The sequence below is a fragment of the Camelus bactrianus genome, chromosome 3 (genome assembly GCF_048773025.1).
Source record: "Camelus bactrianus isolate YW-2024 breed Bactrian camel chromosome 3, ASM4877302v1, whole genome shotgun sequence".
In the NCBI taxonomy this organism is placed as follows: Eukaryota; Metazoa; Chordata; class Mammalia; order Artiodactyla; family Camelidae; genus Camelus; species Camelus bactrianus.
Window position 1 is genome coordinate 14,243,809 of NC_133541.1, and position 20,884 is coordinate 14,264,692.

The following is a 20,884-nucleotide window of genomic DNA, read 5'->3' on the forward strand; positions in this document are numbered from 1 at the left end:
GGTTGCTTTGTTCAGGAGGCCAGCAACCTGGGGAGAAGGCAGATTCGTGTCCAAGAACCAACATCATTCTCACTGTTGTAAGATTTTGCCTGGTTAGTAACACTTACCTGCTCTTAAACCTACAGATTATGTTGTGTATACTGCAAACTTTAATCTAGAATTTACATGTTAAGGGACATGATGGTGATGATGATGATTTTAATTAAATTGAATCAATTTCTATTTGTTCGCCTGTTTTGAATACAGTAATTTGTTACACCTCTCTTCTACTTACTCTTGAAATTCAAGATGACTCTATTATATAGAAACAGGGCTGAGAAATGGGTTTTAGGTAAAGGAGTAAAAGAGTGAGTGTGTTGTTAGCTGAACTGTGTACTTTCCTGTAAATACTCTATTTAAATGGGTTAATAACCTCCTCCCCCTTTCTTTTATGGGTGAGTTTGAGTTTGCTGAGGCTAACTGTCCTGCCCAAGTTCACGTAGCTGAACTTGATCTGCTGACTCCACTGCCCATATGCTTTCTCCCACAGAGTATGTTGGATCAGGGCGCAGAACTCATTGGCCAGCTATCAAAGTTCTGTTTGAAACTAAAACAAAAAAACCTGTTTTCTGAAACGTGAACTCTAATTACATAAAATGGATGCTTCTGAAAACACAGTATCGTCTCAACAGGGCGGACTGTAAACTTTGAACAACAATTGAAGCCTCACATTATGCGAGAAGGGAGTTTGCAGAGCTGAATGTCCACCGTGCTGTGCTTCCCCCACCAGTGGCAGAAGTTGCTGGGGAGACAAGGGACCGCCCACGGCCTGGCGGAGGCGTGGGGCTTCTCAGCAGCTGCTGCTGCTGGTCCGGAACCTTGCTCTTCCCAGCAGGCTGCTGTGCGGTGTGCCTCATGTGGCAAAACAAGGGCGCTAGTGGAGGGGTTAGGTGGGAGAGGGTGGGACAGGCGGTGGGGGGCGGGCAGTTGGGTGCCAGGGAGCTTTGGGGAAGGAGAATGAGCCCTGACAATTCTAATTTATTTGAGATTCTGGTAGCAAAGAGGACCCAAGGACAAAATGGCTTAGTAGTTAATGAGATTTCATTGGGGCTGATGCCACCTTGTTCTGTCCACCCTCACCTCCAGGCTGGACCTACGTAGGTCTTCTGCCATGCTTCTTTCTAGCTTGGTAAGCTCCAGTAATCACACTGGTCTTTGGGATTTTCAGGTTTTAGTTTTTACAGATGATGCAAAATCATTAGCTGACCCAATGTCACTTCCAACGCCATGTATCTGTATTTCTCAGTGAATGGCCCTTGAGACACTGGCTTCAGCTTTACCTGGTCAACTTGTTGAAAAATAGATTCTTAGGCCCCATTCTGGACCCATTAATTAATCTCTGTAATGTGACCCCTAAATTACATTTTTAATAGGCTCCTCCGGTGACTTCTGTAGACATTAATTTCACTATTACTGTTTGATACAGACTGAAGTATCGACAAAGAAGAAAATTTGAGAGACTTTGCTCTAAATCACATCATGAACAAGGAACAAACTGGTATTTAGTTCTAGTTGCTTCAGTTAGAATTCGTAACCTTTCATTCACTACTTAAGAATCTATGTATTGAGCTTTTACCGTATGCCAGGTCTGAGGATAAAAACATCGTCTTTTTTCTTAAAGAGTTCCATGGTTAGGAAGACATACCCCCTCAGTTATGTTTTTAAAGTCTTAGAGCATTCTGGGACTCAAACCTTTAATGTTTCTTCATTGCTCAGTGCCTCATGAAATAGCCAAGATGCTCAAATTTGAAGAAGGCAAAAGCATGGCAGCTTGGGATAGAATGTTTAAGAAGCTTTGAGAGATATATCTGGATTTGTAAGGAGAGGCTGGGTTGCAGATGGCATTAAATGTTCCCCTGTGTTGCTTAAACTCAGCATTGTAAGAGCCTCTTGAAGACGGAGGTAACTCATGCTATTTACTTGTGGATTGAATACATTGTTTCTTAATTCAGCATACATTTACTGAATCCATATTTGTGCTGAGCATAAACACCAAGAACCAAAGCAAATTCTTTGTTTAAAAATCAAGGACACATATAAAGAATTCTAGAATGGTTTTCATCAAAAATGATTAAAATATGAAATAGCTTTAGGGCTGGAAATCTGACATTTGCTATTGGTGCCGAGGGAAAAAAAAGACACATTAAATAAATGTCAGCTTGTGGCAATTTTAGGTGATCATAAAAAGTGTGAACTACGCTTTATAATTGGAGATAGAAATGACTGGAAGTAGGGAAAGGGTACAGCTCAAGCAATAGAGCGTATGCTTAACATCTACAAGGTCCTGGGTTCAATTCCCAGTACCTCCTCTAAAAAATAAATATATAAATATGTAAGTAAGTAAACCTAATTACCTCCCTCACAAAAAATAAATTAATAAAAAATTTTAAAAATTACTGGAAGTAAAGTTACAGTTCTTCTCGCTGTTAGGTGGGCCTCCTTCCTTCGCCTTGGCCAGCAGCCGGTCTTTGTCGAGTGGGTGCACTGAGCGAGCCCTTTGTGGCTCCAAAGCCCATGATGATCTATCTAGTCCGTTAACCGTTAATAAGCAGCAAAAATATCTTGGCTGCTGCAGGTTTTTTCCCTGTGCTTTATTTTAATTCTGTTTTGAGCGTTCGAAATTAGTTGCGGTCATAAGACATATTAGTTTCCTGGGTCTGTGGAAGAGAGGGATGGTTCAGAAGTGATCTCAGCAGTTTGCATTTCCTGGGCTGGTTGTGGTTCACTTACTAGCTTTATTGACTAAAGGAGCAGGTGATTTATAACATAAAGTCAGATGTTAGAATGCTGCAACCAGGGCTTTTGAAAGGACCACCCGTTAAGTGCAAATAAGTAACAATGTGAATGGACAGTAGACTCTAAAAGCATATTAGACTATTGATGAGAATGAATAATGAATGTTTTCTGATAGTGTTTGCTGCATGTGGCAGGATATTTTCAAAGGGGGAGAAAAAGCACTTCTGCATAAAGTCTGCATTTAGTTAACCTTTATCTTCAAAGGAGAGCTTAACTGTCACCTGCCATATTTATAGCGGCATCATCAGTTCAGAGTTTTATGCTCAAAACTTGTAGAATCAGTTAGGAGATAGCTTTTGAAATGCATAGTAGCTTAGAAGAAAAATGTCTTTTCACTGTGATTACAGAGATTTCTATGTTCTCATCTTTAATTATGTGATGGATCCTAGTGCCTTAGAGTTTGCCATCATGGATGATCCCTAGAACTTGGCCGTGTCTTATTTAATGGAATGGAAATTTCACTTCTAATTTAGCAGACTTATTTCTATCACCAAGTGAAAGCTGAGTTTACATAACTCAATGGTGATGATTGTGTAGACTCTTTGATCTCCAGAGTTTATAACTTGAAAATTGCATGTTTCAGTGGAGAGTGAGTCTGTAATATTGACCCAGTAACCATCATGTATTGCCAACCTTAAAACATAACCTTTGTTCTGGGGTCATCATATATCCGTTGAGTAAATTGAAGTTAGACTTTAGGTCGATGTTGAAGTGAGCCCAGATCTGTTTTACTGTTAAAACTTTGAACTTCGAATATAAAAGGGTTAAGCAATGATGATACAGATAAATGGTCAAAATGGAGACTTATCTAAAGACCAAGACTAGATTGCATAATAAGGAAAGAATAAGGGTAGAAAAGACTTCTAAAGAATTAAGGTCCTTTTATATTTACATTGTGAATGCAGGTCTAGATATCAATGCATTTCTTACCTAAGAAACTCTTAAACCCTTTTGTAATGCAGTGAGCCACTCTGCTCTCCTTTGCACATCAAATTGTTTCACCATCAGACCTCTCCTGGTTTAGTGGTCACTATGTTAATTCTTTAGCACTTTAAAGCATTTTAGTTGATGAAATGTCTGTCTCTTCCTTCCAGTACTTGAGAAATCCTAACTGTTATGTGAAGGAACTGAGAAGATAAATGACTGGACATATGAAGACCTAAAGACTAATGATTTAAAGACACAATCAAATATTTACTAGAGAGAGAACTTACTGAGTGTTTGGTCTGGAAGAATTCAGATTTAACTGCATGCACCTGAACGAGAGTGATGTCAGTGCCCAGTCTGGGAAGACCCCTGGGTCTGGAATTTCACTCACTCTTCTCTCTCGCTCCTGATCTGTATCATAAGGGTTCCTCCTTACCGAACCAAGCTTAACCGTGACTGACCTTCCTGAGTCTTCCAGAACCTTGCCCTATCAATTGTTTCTCCTTTATGTTTCTACTTTCTTTCTTCTTTGTCTCCTCCCATCTTCCTGTATATACTTTCAGTTCTTCCAAATCCTTATAAACAAATGAACAAAACTCCGTTTTGACAAAATTGCAAATTCTTGCCTTGACTCTTGCTGTTACTTCACTGACTCTCTTTTACGTGGGCCTTTGTGGATCTCTTCGCTGGCTGAGTTCTCTGAGCCCTTCCAGAGAGGCATATGTCTTTGCTCTTCTACCTGAGTCACTCCAGGGTCAGCTGTTAACAACTCATCGCAAGATCAAATTGTACAACCTCTGTTCCTATCTTTCTTAGTCTTTTTGCAGCTGAATATCACTCCTCCAGGCCGCTTCCTAAAATTCTCTCTTCTTTTGATTTCTGAGGCATATTTTGCCCCCTTTCTGGTTTTCTGCCTTCTGCCACCTAAATACAAACATTCCATTAGGCAACCTTGATAGGTGTATCCATCATCCGTCCCTCCAGGTGGATGGGTCCTGACCTATCTCCTAAAGGAAAATAGGGGTTTCTTAACACTCTTGACTGGATTCTTCCTGTTAGTTTGCTCTAACATACTCTCCACTTCTCCGTCTTCATCGAAAGACAGCCTAGTCATCTTCCAAGGCAGTTTATCGTGATGGTTACGAGTGCTCACTCAGTGCCAGACTGCGTGGGTTCACACCACATCTCCAGACCACTAGTTGTATGATCTTGGGTAAGTTATTTGGCTCCTTTGTTTCCTAATGGTAAAGTGGAGACGGTAATAATAATTCCTTCCTTGTAGGATTGATGAGACAGTTGATGGTTTAATATTTGTCAAGATTAAATAGTAAGACAGTCCTAGAGTAAGTACTATATGTATAAGTACTTTTAATATTTCTACCATCTCAAACTGCAGCTTCCGTATAAAACTTTTCTGACTCTTGACTCCAACTAAAGTTCATCTCTTCTGGGAAAACTTATTTTTTGCTCTGTTATGACGCCTGACTTCCTCTCATTTTACTTGTCTCTGTTTGTCTTAACCCTAGTGCTGGACTAGAGTAGGTTCTCTTTCCCCTCTTATATTCCCTGCCATGTCTTACTTGACTTCAAAAAAATTTCTTTTCCTACCAAAGATGAGGTGTATTTTTTTGTAGAATTATTTCTGAAGATTTGAAGTTCTTGAGGCTACTCTGCATGTTGGATTAAAAAAAATGTTTTTATTTGCACTCTTTTTAATTGAAATATAGTCAGTTTACAACTTTGTGTCAATTTCTGGTGTACAGCATAAAGTTTCAGTCACACATATACATACATATATTCATTTTTCATATTCTTTTTCATCATAGGCTACCCCAAGATTTTGAATATAGTTCCCTCTGCTATACAGTAGAAACTTGTTTATTTCATATATAGTAGTTAGTATCTGCAAATATCGAACATCCAATTTATCCCTTCTCAGTACTTTTACCCCCCTGGTAACCATAAATTTGTTCTCTATGTCTGTGAGTCTGTTTCTGTTTTGTAAATCAGTTCATCTGTGTCTTTTTTGCATGTTGGATTTTTGATGAGTGATCTGCAGAGATACTTTGAGGGTGCTCTGTAGGGCTAGCCCGAACTTCATGAAGAAAAATAGTGGAAGCTTCACTTGTGGTTAATTTCCTTTTCTATTGGAGGACTTTCTGACTTTGTAGATCTAACTCATCTTAACCACCTCTTTGGGAAAATTGGGTTGCAACAGTGAGTGTATGTGCATCTGTGTGCTTTCCAAATATTTCTTGCACATTGTACAGTACATTTTTTACAATGTTGAACATTTTTTTTGTGGCAAGTAAGTAGGTTATCTTGCAAATGTTTTCTCTAAAATTTTACTCGTGATATTTAATAGGTTTGCCTTAGAAATTTAGACATGAGTTGACAACTCTTACTATACTTCCCCTTCCGCAGAGGACATTCCCAGCCCCTAAATGTTGGAGATTTTACAGTTGCTAAATAGAAGCTTTCACCAAATCAGATACTGACAACAATAATTCAAGAATGGAAATTATCACCAGGCATTGATAAAACCTGAGAGCAAATCATTATGACAAAGCATATCCTAGTAGGAATACCAGAAATACACACAGGCTGCATTATCTTTATTTCATTTTCCTCTTTTAGAGCAAAAGTTTTGGCATTTGAAAGAAGAGAGCCAGCCATTTGTTGAAAACAGAAATTGTTGCACATAACCAACCATATGTTTTAGATTTTTTCCCCTCTATTATTGAAAATGTATTTTGAATTTGTTGTGTTTCTCCATACTTTGTAAATTCTTTCCTTAAGGTTAAAAAGATTTTTCCCCCCCTTTTTCTTATCCCAACATTTGCTTCGGCTTGGTTTAACCAACAACTTGGAGTCTTTGAGCCTGAGTCATTATAAACCCAATGTGTCTGGTGATGTTTGTCTGCAGACGCAACTTATGAGTCAGTTCTAACTTTGTATGTATGGATTTTCTTGTATATAAACCTGTTGAACCTTGGCAGCCCTGAATTTGCAGAATGACACAGTTAATGTGCTACGGCCACAGATTTAACTTTGTCAAGAAACATTGATTCATTCTCATGATGTGATCAAAACAAGAAATAATCTCCTTTTGATTCTGTTTCCGTTTTATAATCAGAAGATAATGTATCTGCTTCGCAGATGGAAGCAGAATGAAAAAGAGACTCTTTCTTGTCTTGATCTCACAGTGAAGCAGCAATCAAACCAGAAATAATGCTCCAGTCTCTGACACACGCTGCTGCATATTCATGTTGGGTTTTGCTATAGGCTTGGAGTCATCTTTTTCTTCGTATTCTGTTTGATATCATCCTTAAGAACTTTATTCTTCTGGTTCTAGATGAAATGGTTAATTAATCCAAATTTGTGTTTTCAAAATAGAAACGTGGCACTAGATGGGACCTTTGTATGATTCAAACTGTCCTATACAGAAAGTACCTAGATATTAGCGCAGAGATAGAAGATATAAGAATAGCACGTGAAGTCATAATAAAGTAACTTTCAGATCATATGGAGAAATTCTCTATCATTTCCTTGTTTTGTTTTATACACCAGTAAATGTATGCCAGTGATTTTCATTGTCACAGAATTATGTTGCTGTTCATTGACAGAGTAACAAAAATGTAGAAATATGCTAATGAGAAATGGAATTGGGAGATGCCTTGGAATACGTACTATTGCGGGAAGAATACAGTGCTTGTAATGCCCTTGGTTTTTGGATAGTTAATGCCTGGAAACTGTCATGATACAAGATTGCATTTTCTGAAGAGGGTCAGTGCTCTAACTGGGGCTTGCCTTTTTCATCTGAAGGTGTGGGCAACACTTAACTAATGGCTATCACCAGCAAAGTGCTACCTCAGTGAAGCTTCTTCCATCACAAATGGTGATCATTTGCATGTCAAAACATGGAAAATTCAGTAGATGGGCTGAGAAAAACCTTAACCTTTAATTACCAATAATCTTGCTCACCAGCAGGATGCAGGATGGTTCTTGAAGCTCTTTGGATGACCCAGCTCTCTAGTGGAACTTTTCTCGGATGCCTGATGGCATGCTGTTACTCAGATCTGCCTTAAAGGACTGAGATTTTAAAGTTGGTGGTGACAATTATTGTTTCACCTACTCAAAACTCCTTTTGATCCAGTATTCTTCTTTCTCCCTCACCTACACCCAACCAGACTATTCAGTAAAGGCTAGTCTTTCAAGGACTAAAGAAAGGAAACAGCAAGTGATAGCTCCTAGACCCCTCATGTTTTACTGAAAAGCCATGTAAGAACGACTTCCAATAACGGCTAAAATAGCGATTAAATTCCACCCTGGTGGGTAGAGTTATGTCAACGTTGGCAATTGTCTTGACCAAAACCAAAGGGACATACAGGCAGAGGGGCCGAGCTGTGTGTTTTCACTTGGTAGCCAGAAGCTTTGAGAACCTCAGTCGCTGGAAGGGCAGAACTGTCTTCTATAGAGACAACTGAGGACCAAGTCAGCTTAAAGGCTCCACTCATCACAGTCTGCCAATCGGCTCCTTTCTTAGCACCGAGGACAGGGAAGCTATCCCAATGGGCTTCCCGATTCATGGTAACTTTGCTTTACCTTTAGTGTGGAATGAAGTCAGGGTTTAAACCCTCTTCCACTAGGTATTTCTTGCCTGTGAAGGTGCCCTACTGGAAAGGGTATGGGATGAAATATTTGGCTTCAGTTTCTATAAGATAAAAATTCAGAAAAAGATTGGATCCAGTGGAGGAGTAGATACTCGGAAGCAGTAATAGGGAGAATTTTTCTCTTTCTCCTGACTCTCTCCCTCTCTCTTTTATGTCTGGGTGATGCATCTTACTGTTTTCAGAGCCACCATGACCTCATGCTGATAGTCCCAAAGCAAAGCTGTTGGTATTAAAAACCTATAACTGGCTGGGAACTCTTTCCCAACCTATGATAAACTCCAAACAAAATCTTCTAACATGTTGCATTTTGATAGCACAGTAAAAATGGTGCTATGTCCTAGTTTTGTTCCGTGTCTCTTTCCATTACATTGGGTATAGAAATGAATTACCCCTTGATTTTGAAAATATGCGATTCATGAGAACATTCTTAGATACAACTGTTTAATTAAGAGAATCCACAAAAACATATGGACCTTCATAAACAAGTGAATTATTTTTTTTCCCCCTTAGACGAACCATTCCATATTTCTGGGCTCAATTCAAAACCAAACAAACAAAAAATGGTTCCTCCCAAAGCAAGTGGTATAATCAGTTGGTGGTACTAGTGCTTGCTTTCTGTTCACCTCTTCAGACTTGTTGAAGGAATGAAAAGAGAATGAGTCCGTGGCTAAAACCCTCAACTTTGGCAAAAATGTAGACCATTTTTGTATTGGACAATCATTGTAACATTGGTACATTATTAATCATGGTAACATTTATCAAGATTTATTAATCATGGTAACATTTATTCTGACTCAGGGATTTAATCCACTTTCTTCATAAAATTCAAGATACTTTATCATGTTTTTTGCATAAGCAGATTACTCTAGATGTAAATGAAACTGCCCCACATATTTTAAACATCCTTTGAGACCTTTGGGTGAGGGAGGAGTCCATAGTCAGGAATTTTAGAATTTGAGAATTTTAAGATTTATTGAGGAAGAAGTGAGTCTAGCCACTACTAAGATAATTTTTCTCACCGGTAGCAAGTGGGTGAAAGCTGGTTTCTGACAGACAAAATATACTTTGTCGGGAGGCCACACATGACTAAGTGCTTGGTGTTAATGTCCTATGAAACAGCACGGTCTTGCCTTAGAAAGAAGGCAAGTCTTCCATTTGCACCAAATGTGTGTTCCTAAAGGATTTGCAAACACTGTTCCCAATGTTAACTAATTCTGGATGAGGTGGTAGAGATGGTGTGGCAAGAAAATCATTCCTCTGTTGTGCCAGTTTGTTGTATAAGTGTTTTTTATCTATAGGAAACAGACTAATTAGTTTTAGATTACAAAATATTGAATTTATAAATTTAAATGGTTCTCACGTGATACAGGGTGGGAAAAGGTAAACCTTGGGGGTTAAGTTTCAGCATGAATTTTAAAGAGACACAAACACTCAGACCATAGCATTGATCATAGGACATTTTTCTCACATACCCCTTTTTGTTTAGTGCCAAGAAGGACCCATAAAATATATCTATCCATCTATATATGTATGTGTATGTAATTTTTTTTTTTTCAGAAGGGGAATAAACTTCAAATATCTTTTACTGAAAGGGAAATTTGAGACCCAGAGCAGGAGGTGACTTGCTCAGAATTTTATAACAAATTATTGGGGTGGGAGGGTATAGCTCAGTGGTAGAGTATGTGTTTAGCATGCACAAGGTCTTGGGTTCAATCCCCAGTACTTCTGTTAAAAAATAATAAAAATAAATATACCTAATCCCCATTTTTTTCCAAAAAAAAAAAAATTATTGACAGCTGGGACCAGCACTCAGTGTGTTTGCTATTTTTAGCAAACGTCATACTAAGTGAGTGCTAGGTGGCTTGTTTTTGACATGAGCCTTAAAGAAAAGATTAATAATTTAATTTTTTCCTAAATGACATTTTGTCCTTTGCCTGTCTACCTTTATTTTCTCAAAATTTCAATTCAGTAGGCTATGCTGGTTAGATTGGTTTATATTACGGTCAGAAAAAAACAGGTAAGTGCCTATTAGGAAAGTTTTGGATGAGTCGATCATCTTAGAATTTGCAAGAATTGTGGTTGTTTAATGAAATCCCATGATAATTCAGTTTACACAGAAGTGGTTCTGCCCAGTGTGTCCTGGGATTGTGTGTGCAGAATAAACACATCTTAGACGATTTGAATGGCTAAAGAACACCTTCTGGCTTCACTGGCAGGCTTCCTGCAGCCATAGGAACAAAGAATTGAAACCGCTTAGTACAGGTGATTATCTCTGTTAGACTATCTTTGTTACAAAAAAGCATTTCAAATTATTTCTTGTCCTTAATCCCTCAAAGAATTTTTTTTAGGTTTGCTATAGTGGTAATATATAGGATCAAGTTTTTCTTTTTCCTTTATAGATATATATTAGTCAACTTGGTGGTTGAACATTAGCTTGTAAACAGAATTTCCTTTTACAAGAAAAGAAATCCTTGTTAGCTCCAAGACTCAACAAAATCCTTCAAAGATTTGCTTTGGGGAAGGAATTAAAACCTAATATTTAGGCCATATATTACTTTACTTCATGTACTTAATTCTGAGTACAAAAGAATACTCACCTTACTTAGCCTACCCAGCTAGGAAGTTCCTCTGTTACGTGCCTTGAAGACGTTAGAGAAACACACCATTAGAAGTTTTGTGAAAGTTCTTAAATATAGACCGTCATTAGCAAAAGTCATCCGCTGCCAATAAACAAAGAAAAGTGTCAGAAGTGAATGTGTCATGTAAGCTAACAACCATGCTATGCAGTCAGCCTCAAGAGGTGGTGGGTGGATCAGTCACCTGGATGCTGCCTCCTTCTGAGTCCCTGATGGATGTGCCAGCAAATGGCTGGCTGGACCACCACCCGCTAACTTTCACAGCTTCTCTCCTGTTTTCCCACGTCCCATCCGTGGTGGCTCTGATCACCTAGCAGTGCTAGATTGTCACTTTCCTCTCTTCACTCAAAAGCAGAACTTTAAGTCTCCTGGACTATTTGTTTATAGCCAAGTGGGGTTAGTTAACTAGAGCGAGGCTCGGTTTTTGTAAGATGGGGAAATGAGTCACAAGACAGCTGTGGGAGGTTTAAAACTGTTGGGGGGAGGGTATAGCTCAGTAGGTAGAGTGCGTGCCTAGCATGCATGAGGCCCTGGGTTCAATCCCCAGTACCCCCATTAAAAAAATAAATAAGTAAACCTAATTACTTCCCCCTCCAAGAAAACCAACCAAACCAAAAAGAAAAAAGGAAAAAAAAAACCCAAAACAAAACACTGTTTGTTAGTACCTTAAAAATATGAAATGCTTTGGTACTTTATAATAAAGAAAATTTTGATCTGTGGAAAAAAAAAATAGGGGGTGGCATTTGACTGCTACCTTTCCTCCTAAACATCTTATGTTTAGCTTCTTAACAAAGGTAAGGTGTAGCTCAAGTGTTTTGCTTTCACATGTATGTCAGTAAGTGAGTTTTAACCGAAGAATTTGGATCCTCTTTTCATCCTTGTGACTGAAGAGGAGATTTTTTTTCTCTCTCGTTTCCTTGAACCAAGTGATGAAGAGGTAGTGAAACGATGAAATGATATTTCTTTTATGATCACTCTGGCATCAGCTCAGATTGGCAGGAAGGAGGTTTGATGACTAATCTATAAGTTTTACTTCTATCTGGAAAATGATTTCTTGGTATAATAGACTGTTTATATCTTAAAAAGACTCATAACCTGGAGAATTTTAAGTACATAAAAGTTTCAAGTTAAAGAATTTTGACTTAATTTTAATTTTAAACTTAATTTTAATATGAGCAGTATGGTGATGATGTGGCGACAGCAGATAACCATACAAACTTCCTTTCCACATGTACCCAGTCTGCAGGAACATACATGGAACACACACCCCGAAAATCTCCTTGATGACATTTGAAAATATTTTTAAATTTAAATTTCTTAAATTTTTTATTTTGGGGGAGGTAATTAGGTTTATTTATTTATTTGTTTGTTTCTACTATTATTTTTTTTTCAATGAAGGTACTGGGGAATTGAACCTGGGACCTCATGCATTCTAAGCATGTGCTCTACCACTTGAGCTATATATACCCCCCCCCCGAAAATATTTTTAAAATACCTGAATTCCAGGGCTTCTAGTTCCTGATTCTAGAACTTGTGTGTGGAACCTATGTCCTCCTGGTCTCTTGGGGTTTGCAAGCACAGAACTATCTAAGAATTGCAAAATTAAATGGTGGGGAAAGGAACCAACATTTATTGCAGGCCCATGAAATGCCAGGCGTTGTACTGATGCCTCATGTTAAATTTCCCTAAGATTGATGTTTCTTATCGGACAGGAAATGAAAGGACAGTGAAGTTAAGTAACTTGCCGCAGGATTCTGGGCAGGTGAGCTGTGGAGATGGAACTCAGAACAACATCTCACCAGTCTTCCGTGATGCAGTGTGCAGCGTCTCTGTGAAATAATTCCTGTCCAACATTTTCCAGATTAAACTCAGTGAAGCTCCTCTTTCTCTGCTGCTGTTGGTCATTAGTTGTTTCCTATGCCAACTTGAAGCCATCAGTCTGTAGTGTTGGCCCTTGTAACATAGTATTCTCTTGTAATTTGAAAGGAAAACTCCTGACTTTGCTTTCCTTTGAGATTAGTGTGTGTGTGTGTGTGTGTGTTTATATATATTTTTGTTGAAGTATAGTCCATTTACAATGTTGTGTTAATTTCTAGTGTACAGCACAATGCTTCAGTCATATATGAATATATGTGTATTTGTTTTCATATTCTTTTTCACCATAAGTTATTACAAGATGTTGAATATAGTTTCCTGTGCTATACAGTAGAAACTTATTTATCTATTTTATATATATTAGTTAGTGTCTGCAAGTCTCAAACTCCCAATTTATCCCTTCCCACCCCCTTCCCCACTGCTAACAATAAGTTTGTTTTCTATGTCTGTAAGTCTGTTTCTGTTTTGTAAATAAATTTGTTTGTCCTTTTTTTTTTTAAGATTCCACGTATAAGTGATATCATATGGTATTTTTCTTTCTGACTGATCTCACTTAGAATGACAATCTCCAGATCCATCCATGTTGCTGCAAATGGCATCATTTTATTCTTCTTTATGGCTGATTAGTATTCCATTGTATAAATATACTACAGCTTCTTTATCCAGTCACCAGTGGACATTTAGGTTGTTTGCGTATCTTGGCTATTGTATACAGTGCTGCTAGGAACATTAGGGTGCAAGTGTCTTTTTTGAATAAAGGTTCCCTCTGTATATCCCACTCCTTTGAGATGTTTTAACTAATAAATCAACTTTAGTGTTTGATTATCATATCAACACATAGAGCTTAGTTCGGTGCATCAGCCTGAGTCTGAGTTTTTTGCTGTGCCACTCAATGGCTGGTGAATGTCCCAAATGTGGAGAAATGCAGAGGTAGTCTTGGCCCTTTCATTGTAGCTTCAATTTGGGTTTAAGTACCTTCCAGCGTGGATGACTAGTTGCTGTGTGTGTATGTGTGTTTGTTTGACTGCTTTTTTATTTTTAACTTAGAAGTTCCAACTTCTGACTTTCTACACCAACTGATTTCTTTCAAAATTAAAAGTAATAGAAATGAGTGGCATAATTAAACTAATGAATATTAGTTTATAAATATTAATATAATTAAATAAATAATAAATAAATAAATACGCCCAGCACTCTCCTTATTTCTTAAGGATCTTGATACAAAGCTCTTCTGGCAAATGGGCTGATAAAATGTTTAGGGGCAGAGGGTACCTGAAATTCTGAATTTCATCCTTATCTTGTCTACATCTTGAGTTTTGAGTCACCCCAGATCTGCACCAACCGTGTGACCCAGAGTGAGTACCATTCTTGAGAGGAGAGCTCTGCCTATTTGCTGGCTTCTTGGTGGAATTCCCTTTGACCCCCTGGCTGGGGCCCTCCTGCCTTACCTAGTTTTGTCAGATGGACTTGGCCTTTTGCCTGTGGTACTGGCCCAGCTAGTTAGAATTTCCATGTGGGTAAAAAGGAGGATGCTCATGACATACTTACTACCTCATGGTACTGTTGAGAAGATTAAATAAAATGGCTTAGTAACGTGTTTGGGATTAGGGTTGTGCTGGACCCCAGGAAACAGTTAATAGATTTTAAGTTGTAATTTTAATTTACCCCCTAGTTGTAAGGCAAGGTTTTCACCCAGAACGTCTTGGGAAATAACCAGACTACCAGAGTTCTGGTGGATTCTTTAAGCTTCCCTCTGATATCTCACTATATCTAACAGAAGAAAATTAGCAAAAAGTAGCTGTGTTTATTAACTTTGTGTTCAAAAAACAAACAGGAATGGAGAGACACTTTTTTAGAATTTGATTCTGTAGATTCATTTCCTACCCAGAGACGAATCGCAGCTGGACTTAAAACAAAGAATAGGAAGTGGCCCTAACTGTGTTTCAGAAAACCAATTTTAGTAATGTAGATTTTAGGTTTGTAAACCAACATGACTTTAAGCCTCTGGGGATAGCTGTATAGAATTTCATGCTGTATGGGGTCAGAAAGGGGCACTCGTGTTAAGTACATATCCACACTACATTTATACTTTGTCTTCTCTTTTGTAGTTTCTAAGTTGGTATATGGGTTTCTATTATAGAATTGGGAGAAGATCCTAAAGGCAGACCTGTCGCAGCTCTAACTTGATGTCCCAAAATATCTTCAACTATCAGAGCTGTTACTTTGACATGCACCGTTCACGCATGCTGGGTAATTCAGAATTCAGTGAAAGAGTTGTAAACTATCATTTAAACTTCTGCTCCAGTGTATTCATATTTTTACTTATTGCTTTGTGACTGCTTATGGGATAAAAGTACATTTAATTGTATTTTTACCATTTATGTTTGTTCCCACTTCTGAGAGAGAATAACCAAAAATTAAGTCACACAGAGCCCACTGGACGTCCAAAGTGGGTTATGACCAAAAGCTACTCCGTTTTTAAAAAGATACGTGTAAGAGAAATTCTTTCTTTGGTAACATAATAAAGGCTTTCCTTGAGAATTGGAACTGTATTTTAGTCACCTTTTGATGTATTGCTTTTTTTTCTTCCCCAACAATTCAAGTTACTGCAGATGGGAAATTCACATGCAGAGTGGTGAGACAGATTTTGACTGACGAATAGCACTTTGCTAACCAACACCCGGCTTTTAAATGAGATAAATGTAGGTTATTCACTGTCATGAATCGTGATTCCAAGGAATGGAATGAATAAGCAGCAAATTTTCTGTTTTAAATGGATAATACCTTAAAAAAAAAATACTGGTTAAAGAGTACATTATAATTTTGCCTGGAGACAGCCCTGACCTGGAATGGAACCAGGAGGTCTCATATGTACACCTGTACACTTGGGGCACAGGGCAAGGCGCTCTCTCTCTCTCTTTCTCACTCCACTGGACTTCTTATTTGTGAGGACTGAAGAGGATACTGGCATGTGATTTCTGTCATATGCTTCATCAAGGAAAGGCAACCGGTTTTCCTCTAAAGAGCAACATTTCAGTAGTTTCTCACTGATCTCTGATGTCGTAAAAATGCACTTGAGGAAAAAGAAACGCAGTACTTGTTTAGCTCCGGCAACGGTTCTGCACTGAATCTGTTATTTATAAATTTATAATTGATTGATTTGGATTAATGCTTTGGTGCCAGGGGAGAGCAATTCAAGATTCAAATACATTCACGGGTTTTTATACCAGACTTAGTGTCAGCCTCTGGGAAGTTGGAGACTTAACTTTGAGTGAAAAAGGCTCTTAATGACCATTGAAGTTGTGTATCTCTTTTGAATTCTCATCAGGAAAGTGATAATGAAAGATGTTTTTAATTACCATGGAGCTATTTTTTAAAATCCCAAAATACCTTGAAAGCAATGAATAGAAGTTGGACATAACTAACAAACTAAATGTAATTGGCAACACCATGCTTTTCATTTCTTGGGCGATAGTCTCCTTTAACTGGTCCTACTTAATAATGAGATAGACCAAATCCTCTTTGCTTTTGGTCTTTGGAGGCATGTGTGCATATATGAACATATTTGAATAATGGAATTTGAAGTGTGAGATTGTTTTCTTGAAATTTGTGATTTGTGTGATTTTCCAGCTGGGCCATTTCTCTGGAAAGTATTTTAAAATTATGAAGCCTTTTACTCACTACAATATAGACTTAAAATGGCTGTGCCTGTCATCTTGTACACAAGTGCTCAACATTTGGGGCTTGAGTTGGACATTGGAAAGCAGAAAAAACAAATACTGCTCTGATGTTTGTGAGTAACAAGCTTACTCTTTTAATTACCGATTCTTTGATCTCAGCTTAATAGGTCCTCTGCTGGCTGCGATTAGACCTTTTATAACTGAGTGTTTGACTTTATGATACACTTTTTTTTTATATGTTTAATTGTGGCAAAGTACATGTAGCCTAAGACTTCCCATGTTAACCATTTTCAAGTGTACAGTTCAGGAGCATCCTTCCTGAACTCTTCACTTTGTAAACAGAAGCCTCTTCAGTTTTTATACTCCATAGACATCTTTGTCCGTTGGCGCGCTGTAACAGATTACCACCGACCGAGTGCTTATAAACAACAGAAATTGATTTCTCCCAGTTCTGCAGGATGGAACATCCTAGATTAAAGTGCAGGCAGATCTGGTGTCTGGTGGGGACCTGCTTTGTGGTCGTGGACGGCTGGGTCCTGGCTGCGTCCTCATATGGGAAGGGGACCAGGGAGCTGAGCGGTGGGGTCTTTTCTGGGAGGGCACTTATCCCATCAGCCGGGGCTCCACCTGCTGCCCTGGTCACCTCCCCAAGGCCCACCTCCTCCTGCCATCACACTGGCGGGTAGGATTTCGACCTATGGGTTTAGTAGGACGCGCACATTCCGTCCGGAGCCACAAGTAACTCTTTTCTCGTTGTGTGTTGTTTCCCGTTGTGTTACAGAACTCCGAGATGGGAGGCAAACTGAGCAAGAAGAAGAAGGGGTACAATGTGAATGATGAGAAGGCCAAGGACAAGGACAAGAAGGCCGAAGGAGCTGGGACAGAAGAGGAGGGAACCCCCAAGGAGAACGAGACCCAGGCGGCGGCGGAGACCCCGGAGGTGAAGGAGGGCAAGGACGAGAAGCCCGAGAAGGATGCCCAGGACGCGGCCACCAAGCCCGAAGACAAAGAAGGCGAGAAAGACACAGAGGCAGCCAAGGAAGACGCCCCGAAGGCAGAGCCTGAGCAGACGGAGGGAGGCGAGGGGAAGCCGGAGCCCCCGAAGGATGCCGAGCAGGAGCCGGCGGCCGCCTCGGGCCCCGCTGCGGGCGGCGACGCCCCCAAGGCTTCGGAGGCCGAGGAGCCTGCCGCCCCCGCCAAGGATGACAAGGGCAAGGAGGGAGGGGAACCCACAAAGACTGAGGCTCCCGCCGCTCCTGCCGCGCAGGAGACGAAAAGTGACGGGGCCCCAGCTTCAGACTCAAAACCCAGCAGCACTGAGGCTGCCCCATCCTCCAAGGAGACCCCCGCAGCCACGGAAGCACCCAGTTCCACGCCCAAGGCCCAGGCCCCCGCAGACGAGGTTAAACCGGCCGAGGCGCCGGCAGCTAATTCGGATCAAACCGTAGCAGTCAAAGAGTAACACGGACAGCCTATGGAAAAAAAGAATACCGTCTAACAGCAACCTGTCTCTCTGTCTCTCTCTCTCTCTCTGTCTCTCTCTCTCCTATACTAACTTGTTTCAAATTGGAAGTAATGAGATGTATTGCCCAAGAAAAAGGATGATGTCCCATCGAGGGAGGGAGGGGGTGGGGAGAATCCAAATAGTATTTTTGTGGGGAAATATCTAATATACCTTCAGTCAACTCTGCCAGTCAGTTCTGGATTTTCAAGCTCAATGTCTGAAAGTAAAGTACATCTTTTGTACCTGAACCGCTGTTCCATGCACTCTGCCACTAAGATCCCAACATCCTGCCTTCTGCAAGGGGAGTCGGAGTGTTCGATTCTGCCCGCAGGGCCTGTGCCAAGGCAATCAGATCTTTATGAGAGCAGTATTTTCTGTGTTTTCTTTTTAATTTACAGCCTTTCTTATTTTGGTATTTTTTTAATGTCGTGAATGAATGCCAACTTTCAGACAGCCCACTTAGCCTGTCCACATGTATCTCAAGGCCAAGACTCCATTCTTCCTCCCCAGGTATTTTTGGGAGTAACAAACATTCTCTCATCCTACTTAGCCTCCCTAGATTTTCTCATGACGAGTTAATGCATGTCCGTGGTTGGGTGCACCTGTAGTTCTGTTTATTGGTCAGTGGAAATGAAAAAAAAAAAAAAAAGTCTGCGTTCATTGCAGTTCCAGTTTCTCTTCCATTCCGTGTCACAGACACCACCACACCACTCATTGGAAAATGGAAAAAAAATAAAAATAAAAATAAAAAAACAAAAAAAAAGTACAATGGATGCATTGAAATTATATGTAATTGTATAAATGGTGCAACAGTAATAAAGTTAAACAATTAAAATGAAGTCACAAAGACTCCTGGTTTTCTTTTACCACCACCGCCCTGCCCCGCGCCCCCACCTCCCCAGTAATTACTGACAGACAGAACTTATGTATTGGGCGTTTTCATGAATATATTTGGACAGACATATAAAGCAGGAGCCTCAACCTTATCTGTTTCAAAAAATTAGCTCATCGGTGTCAGTAAATCTTAGAAGAATCGAAACTAAAAACTTACTATGTCTATGATGTACCCCATAAAAATGGGGTTGTGATGAATTTACTTAAAAGTCACAAATATTTTGAATAAAATACATTGGAAGACAGACAATAAACGGAGTTGATCACGAAGGGCTGGAGAGAAGAGAACTCCAAGATCTTAAAAGAAACATGCCACGTACGTCAGTTGTGAAACCACTGAAGATGGTTTTGTTTTATCTGTTTATCATTGTTGTGAGAGAGCCAGGCAAGGGGCCCTGAGTGTTGAGCAGTATGCTGGAGGGCAGTGACTTTAATCCTGTTCAGGTTTAGCATGAACGACTTGTATGGCTTTTAAGCTACATTTAAACTGCGGGGCTTCCCTGCTCTACTTACAAGACGGTTAGGGCAAAGCCTTGTCTGAAATATTTAATAGTTTGTGTACGTGCCTGATGGCGGATTTATAGGATGGATAGGTATGTAGCAACAGCTGTGATGTCACCTCATCCCTTGAAATCTTCCCCAGAGCTGAAACAGTGCTCCTCCGTTTGCTCAAGTTCCGTAGATGGGGAGGGGTTGGAGGTTGGGGGTCAGGAGCGGCTTTCGGAGCAGCCAGCCATGTGCATCTGTTCTGTAATGTAAGATGAGTTGCTTCAACTCTCTTGATGTTGATTTGGGTCTTTTCCAATTGGATATTAGCCACCAAATCTCCAACATAAAATACTTAAAAAAGAATTGAACCCTAGCCACCCCAAAATTCCTCATGATTCTCAGTTAAGTGGAAGTTTTTTTTTTTTTTTTTTTGCAGGGATAGGGGGGTTGGATTGGATGGTAATTACCCAGAGTAAAATACAATTTCATACTCTAACCTAGAAAATTTTCTGCAGAATTTGTGAAGGGCTAGTATACATGAATTAATTCCCAAAGGGACATGAGCGATATGGTGGATGAGGATGACCCTATTCGGTTCAAATGCGTTATGAAATAAAAAAGAAGAAAAAAGTACTCCAATTATCTTCTCAGTAGCCTAGTGTGGACCATACCTAAGGTGTCGCCAGTGGATGAAATGGGAGAAGAAAACAGTGAAACTGAATATTAGGCAAATAGACTTGTTGGGGTTAATTCATATCTATGTTCAACTTTAGGCACTTTTGGTTCTTGTTTCTATAGTGAAATAAATGTGAAATTAATGCTTGGAAGCACAACAAACAAGATATATGTAAACACATTAACCACCAAGCAACTGTTTTAGGTAAGAAAAAACAGCAGAGGAATGTCCAAATTATTGTGGGTGTGTCCTAGCTTATATAAAATAGCTCGGGGGTGGGTTGGTAGCGGTGGTGGGGAAAGAACAGATTCTCTGAACCATGGAGGGCATTTAAATGGTTACTAATATTAAATACCACGCTTTTCTTGCAGATAGATGTGCTTGATGGAAGCAATATGTTATAAATTCACTGTTCATCCCCTTCTTTTAATAAAAAAAAATTTCACTAGGCTTTTTGGTGATTAGAATACTCAAATCAGCCTCCTGGTGTAGCGTTAATCACTATAAATTTGCCATTTAGGGCTAAGTGAAACTAAGTGGACGTTTTTCTTCATTTATTTACATTTAAAGTTGTTGCCTGGGAGAATTAAAATCTGAGCTATTTTTCTCTTTTCTAACTCTAGTAGGTGTTCAAGCAATCTAAAAGTATCAGAAATGTGATCCCCTAAATATGTATTTATTTATTTGAAACATTT

The 20,884-nt window shown here is 39.4% G+C and overlaps 1 protein-coding gene across 1 annotated transcript in view; it reads left to right on the top strand.

The window, feature by feature from the left end:
• The window catches only part of BASP1 (brain abundant membrane attached signal protein 1), a 52,537-nt gene extending 33,568 nt beyond the window's left edge, over positions 1-18,969 (top strand). Inside the window, exon 2 of the mRNA XM_010957272.2 lies at positions 17,408-18,969. Within this exon, the coding sequence (XP_010955574.1) occupies positions 17,417-18,088 (672 nt within the window). The 5' untranslated portion in view covers positions 17,408-17,416 and the 3' untranslated portion in view covers positions 18,089-18,969. The remainder of the gene's footprint in view (positions 1-17,407) is intronic.
• Positions 18,970-20,884: the final 1,915 nt, after the last annotated feature.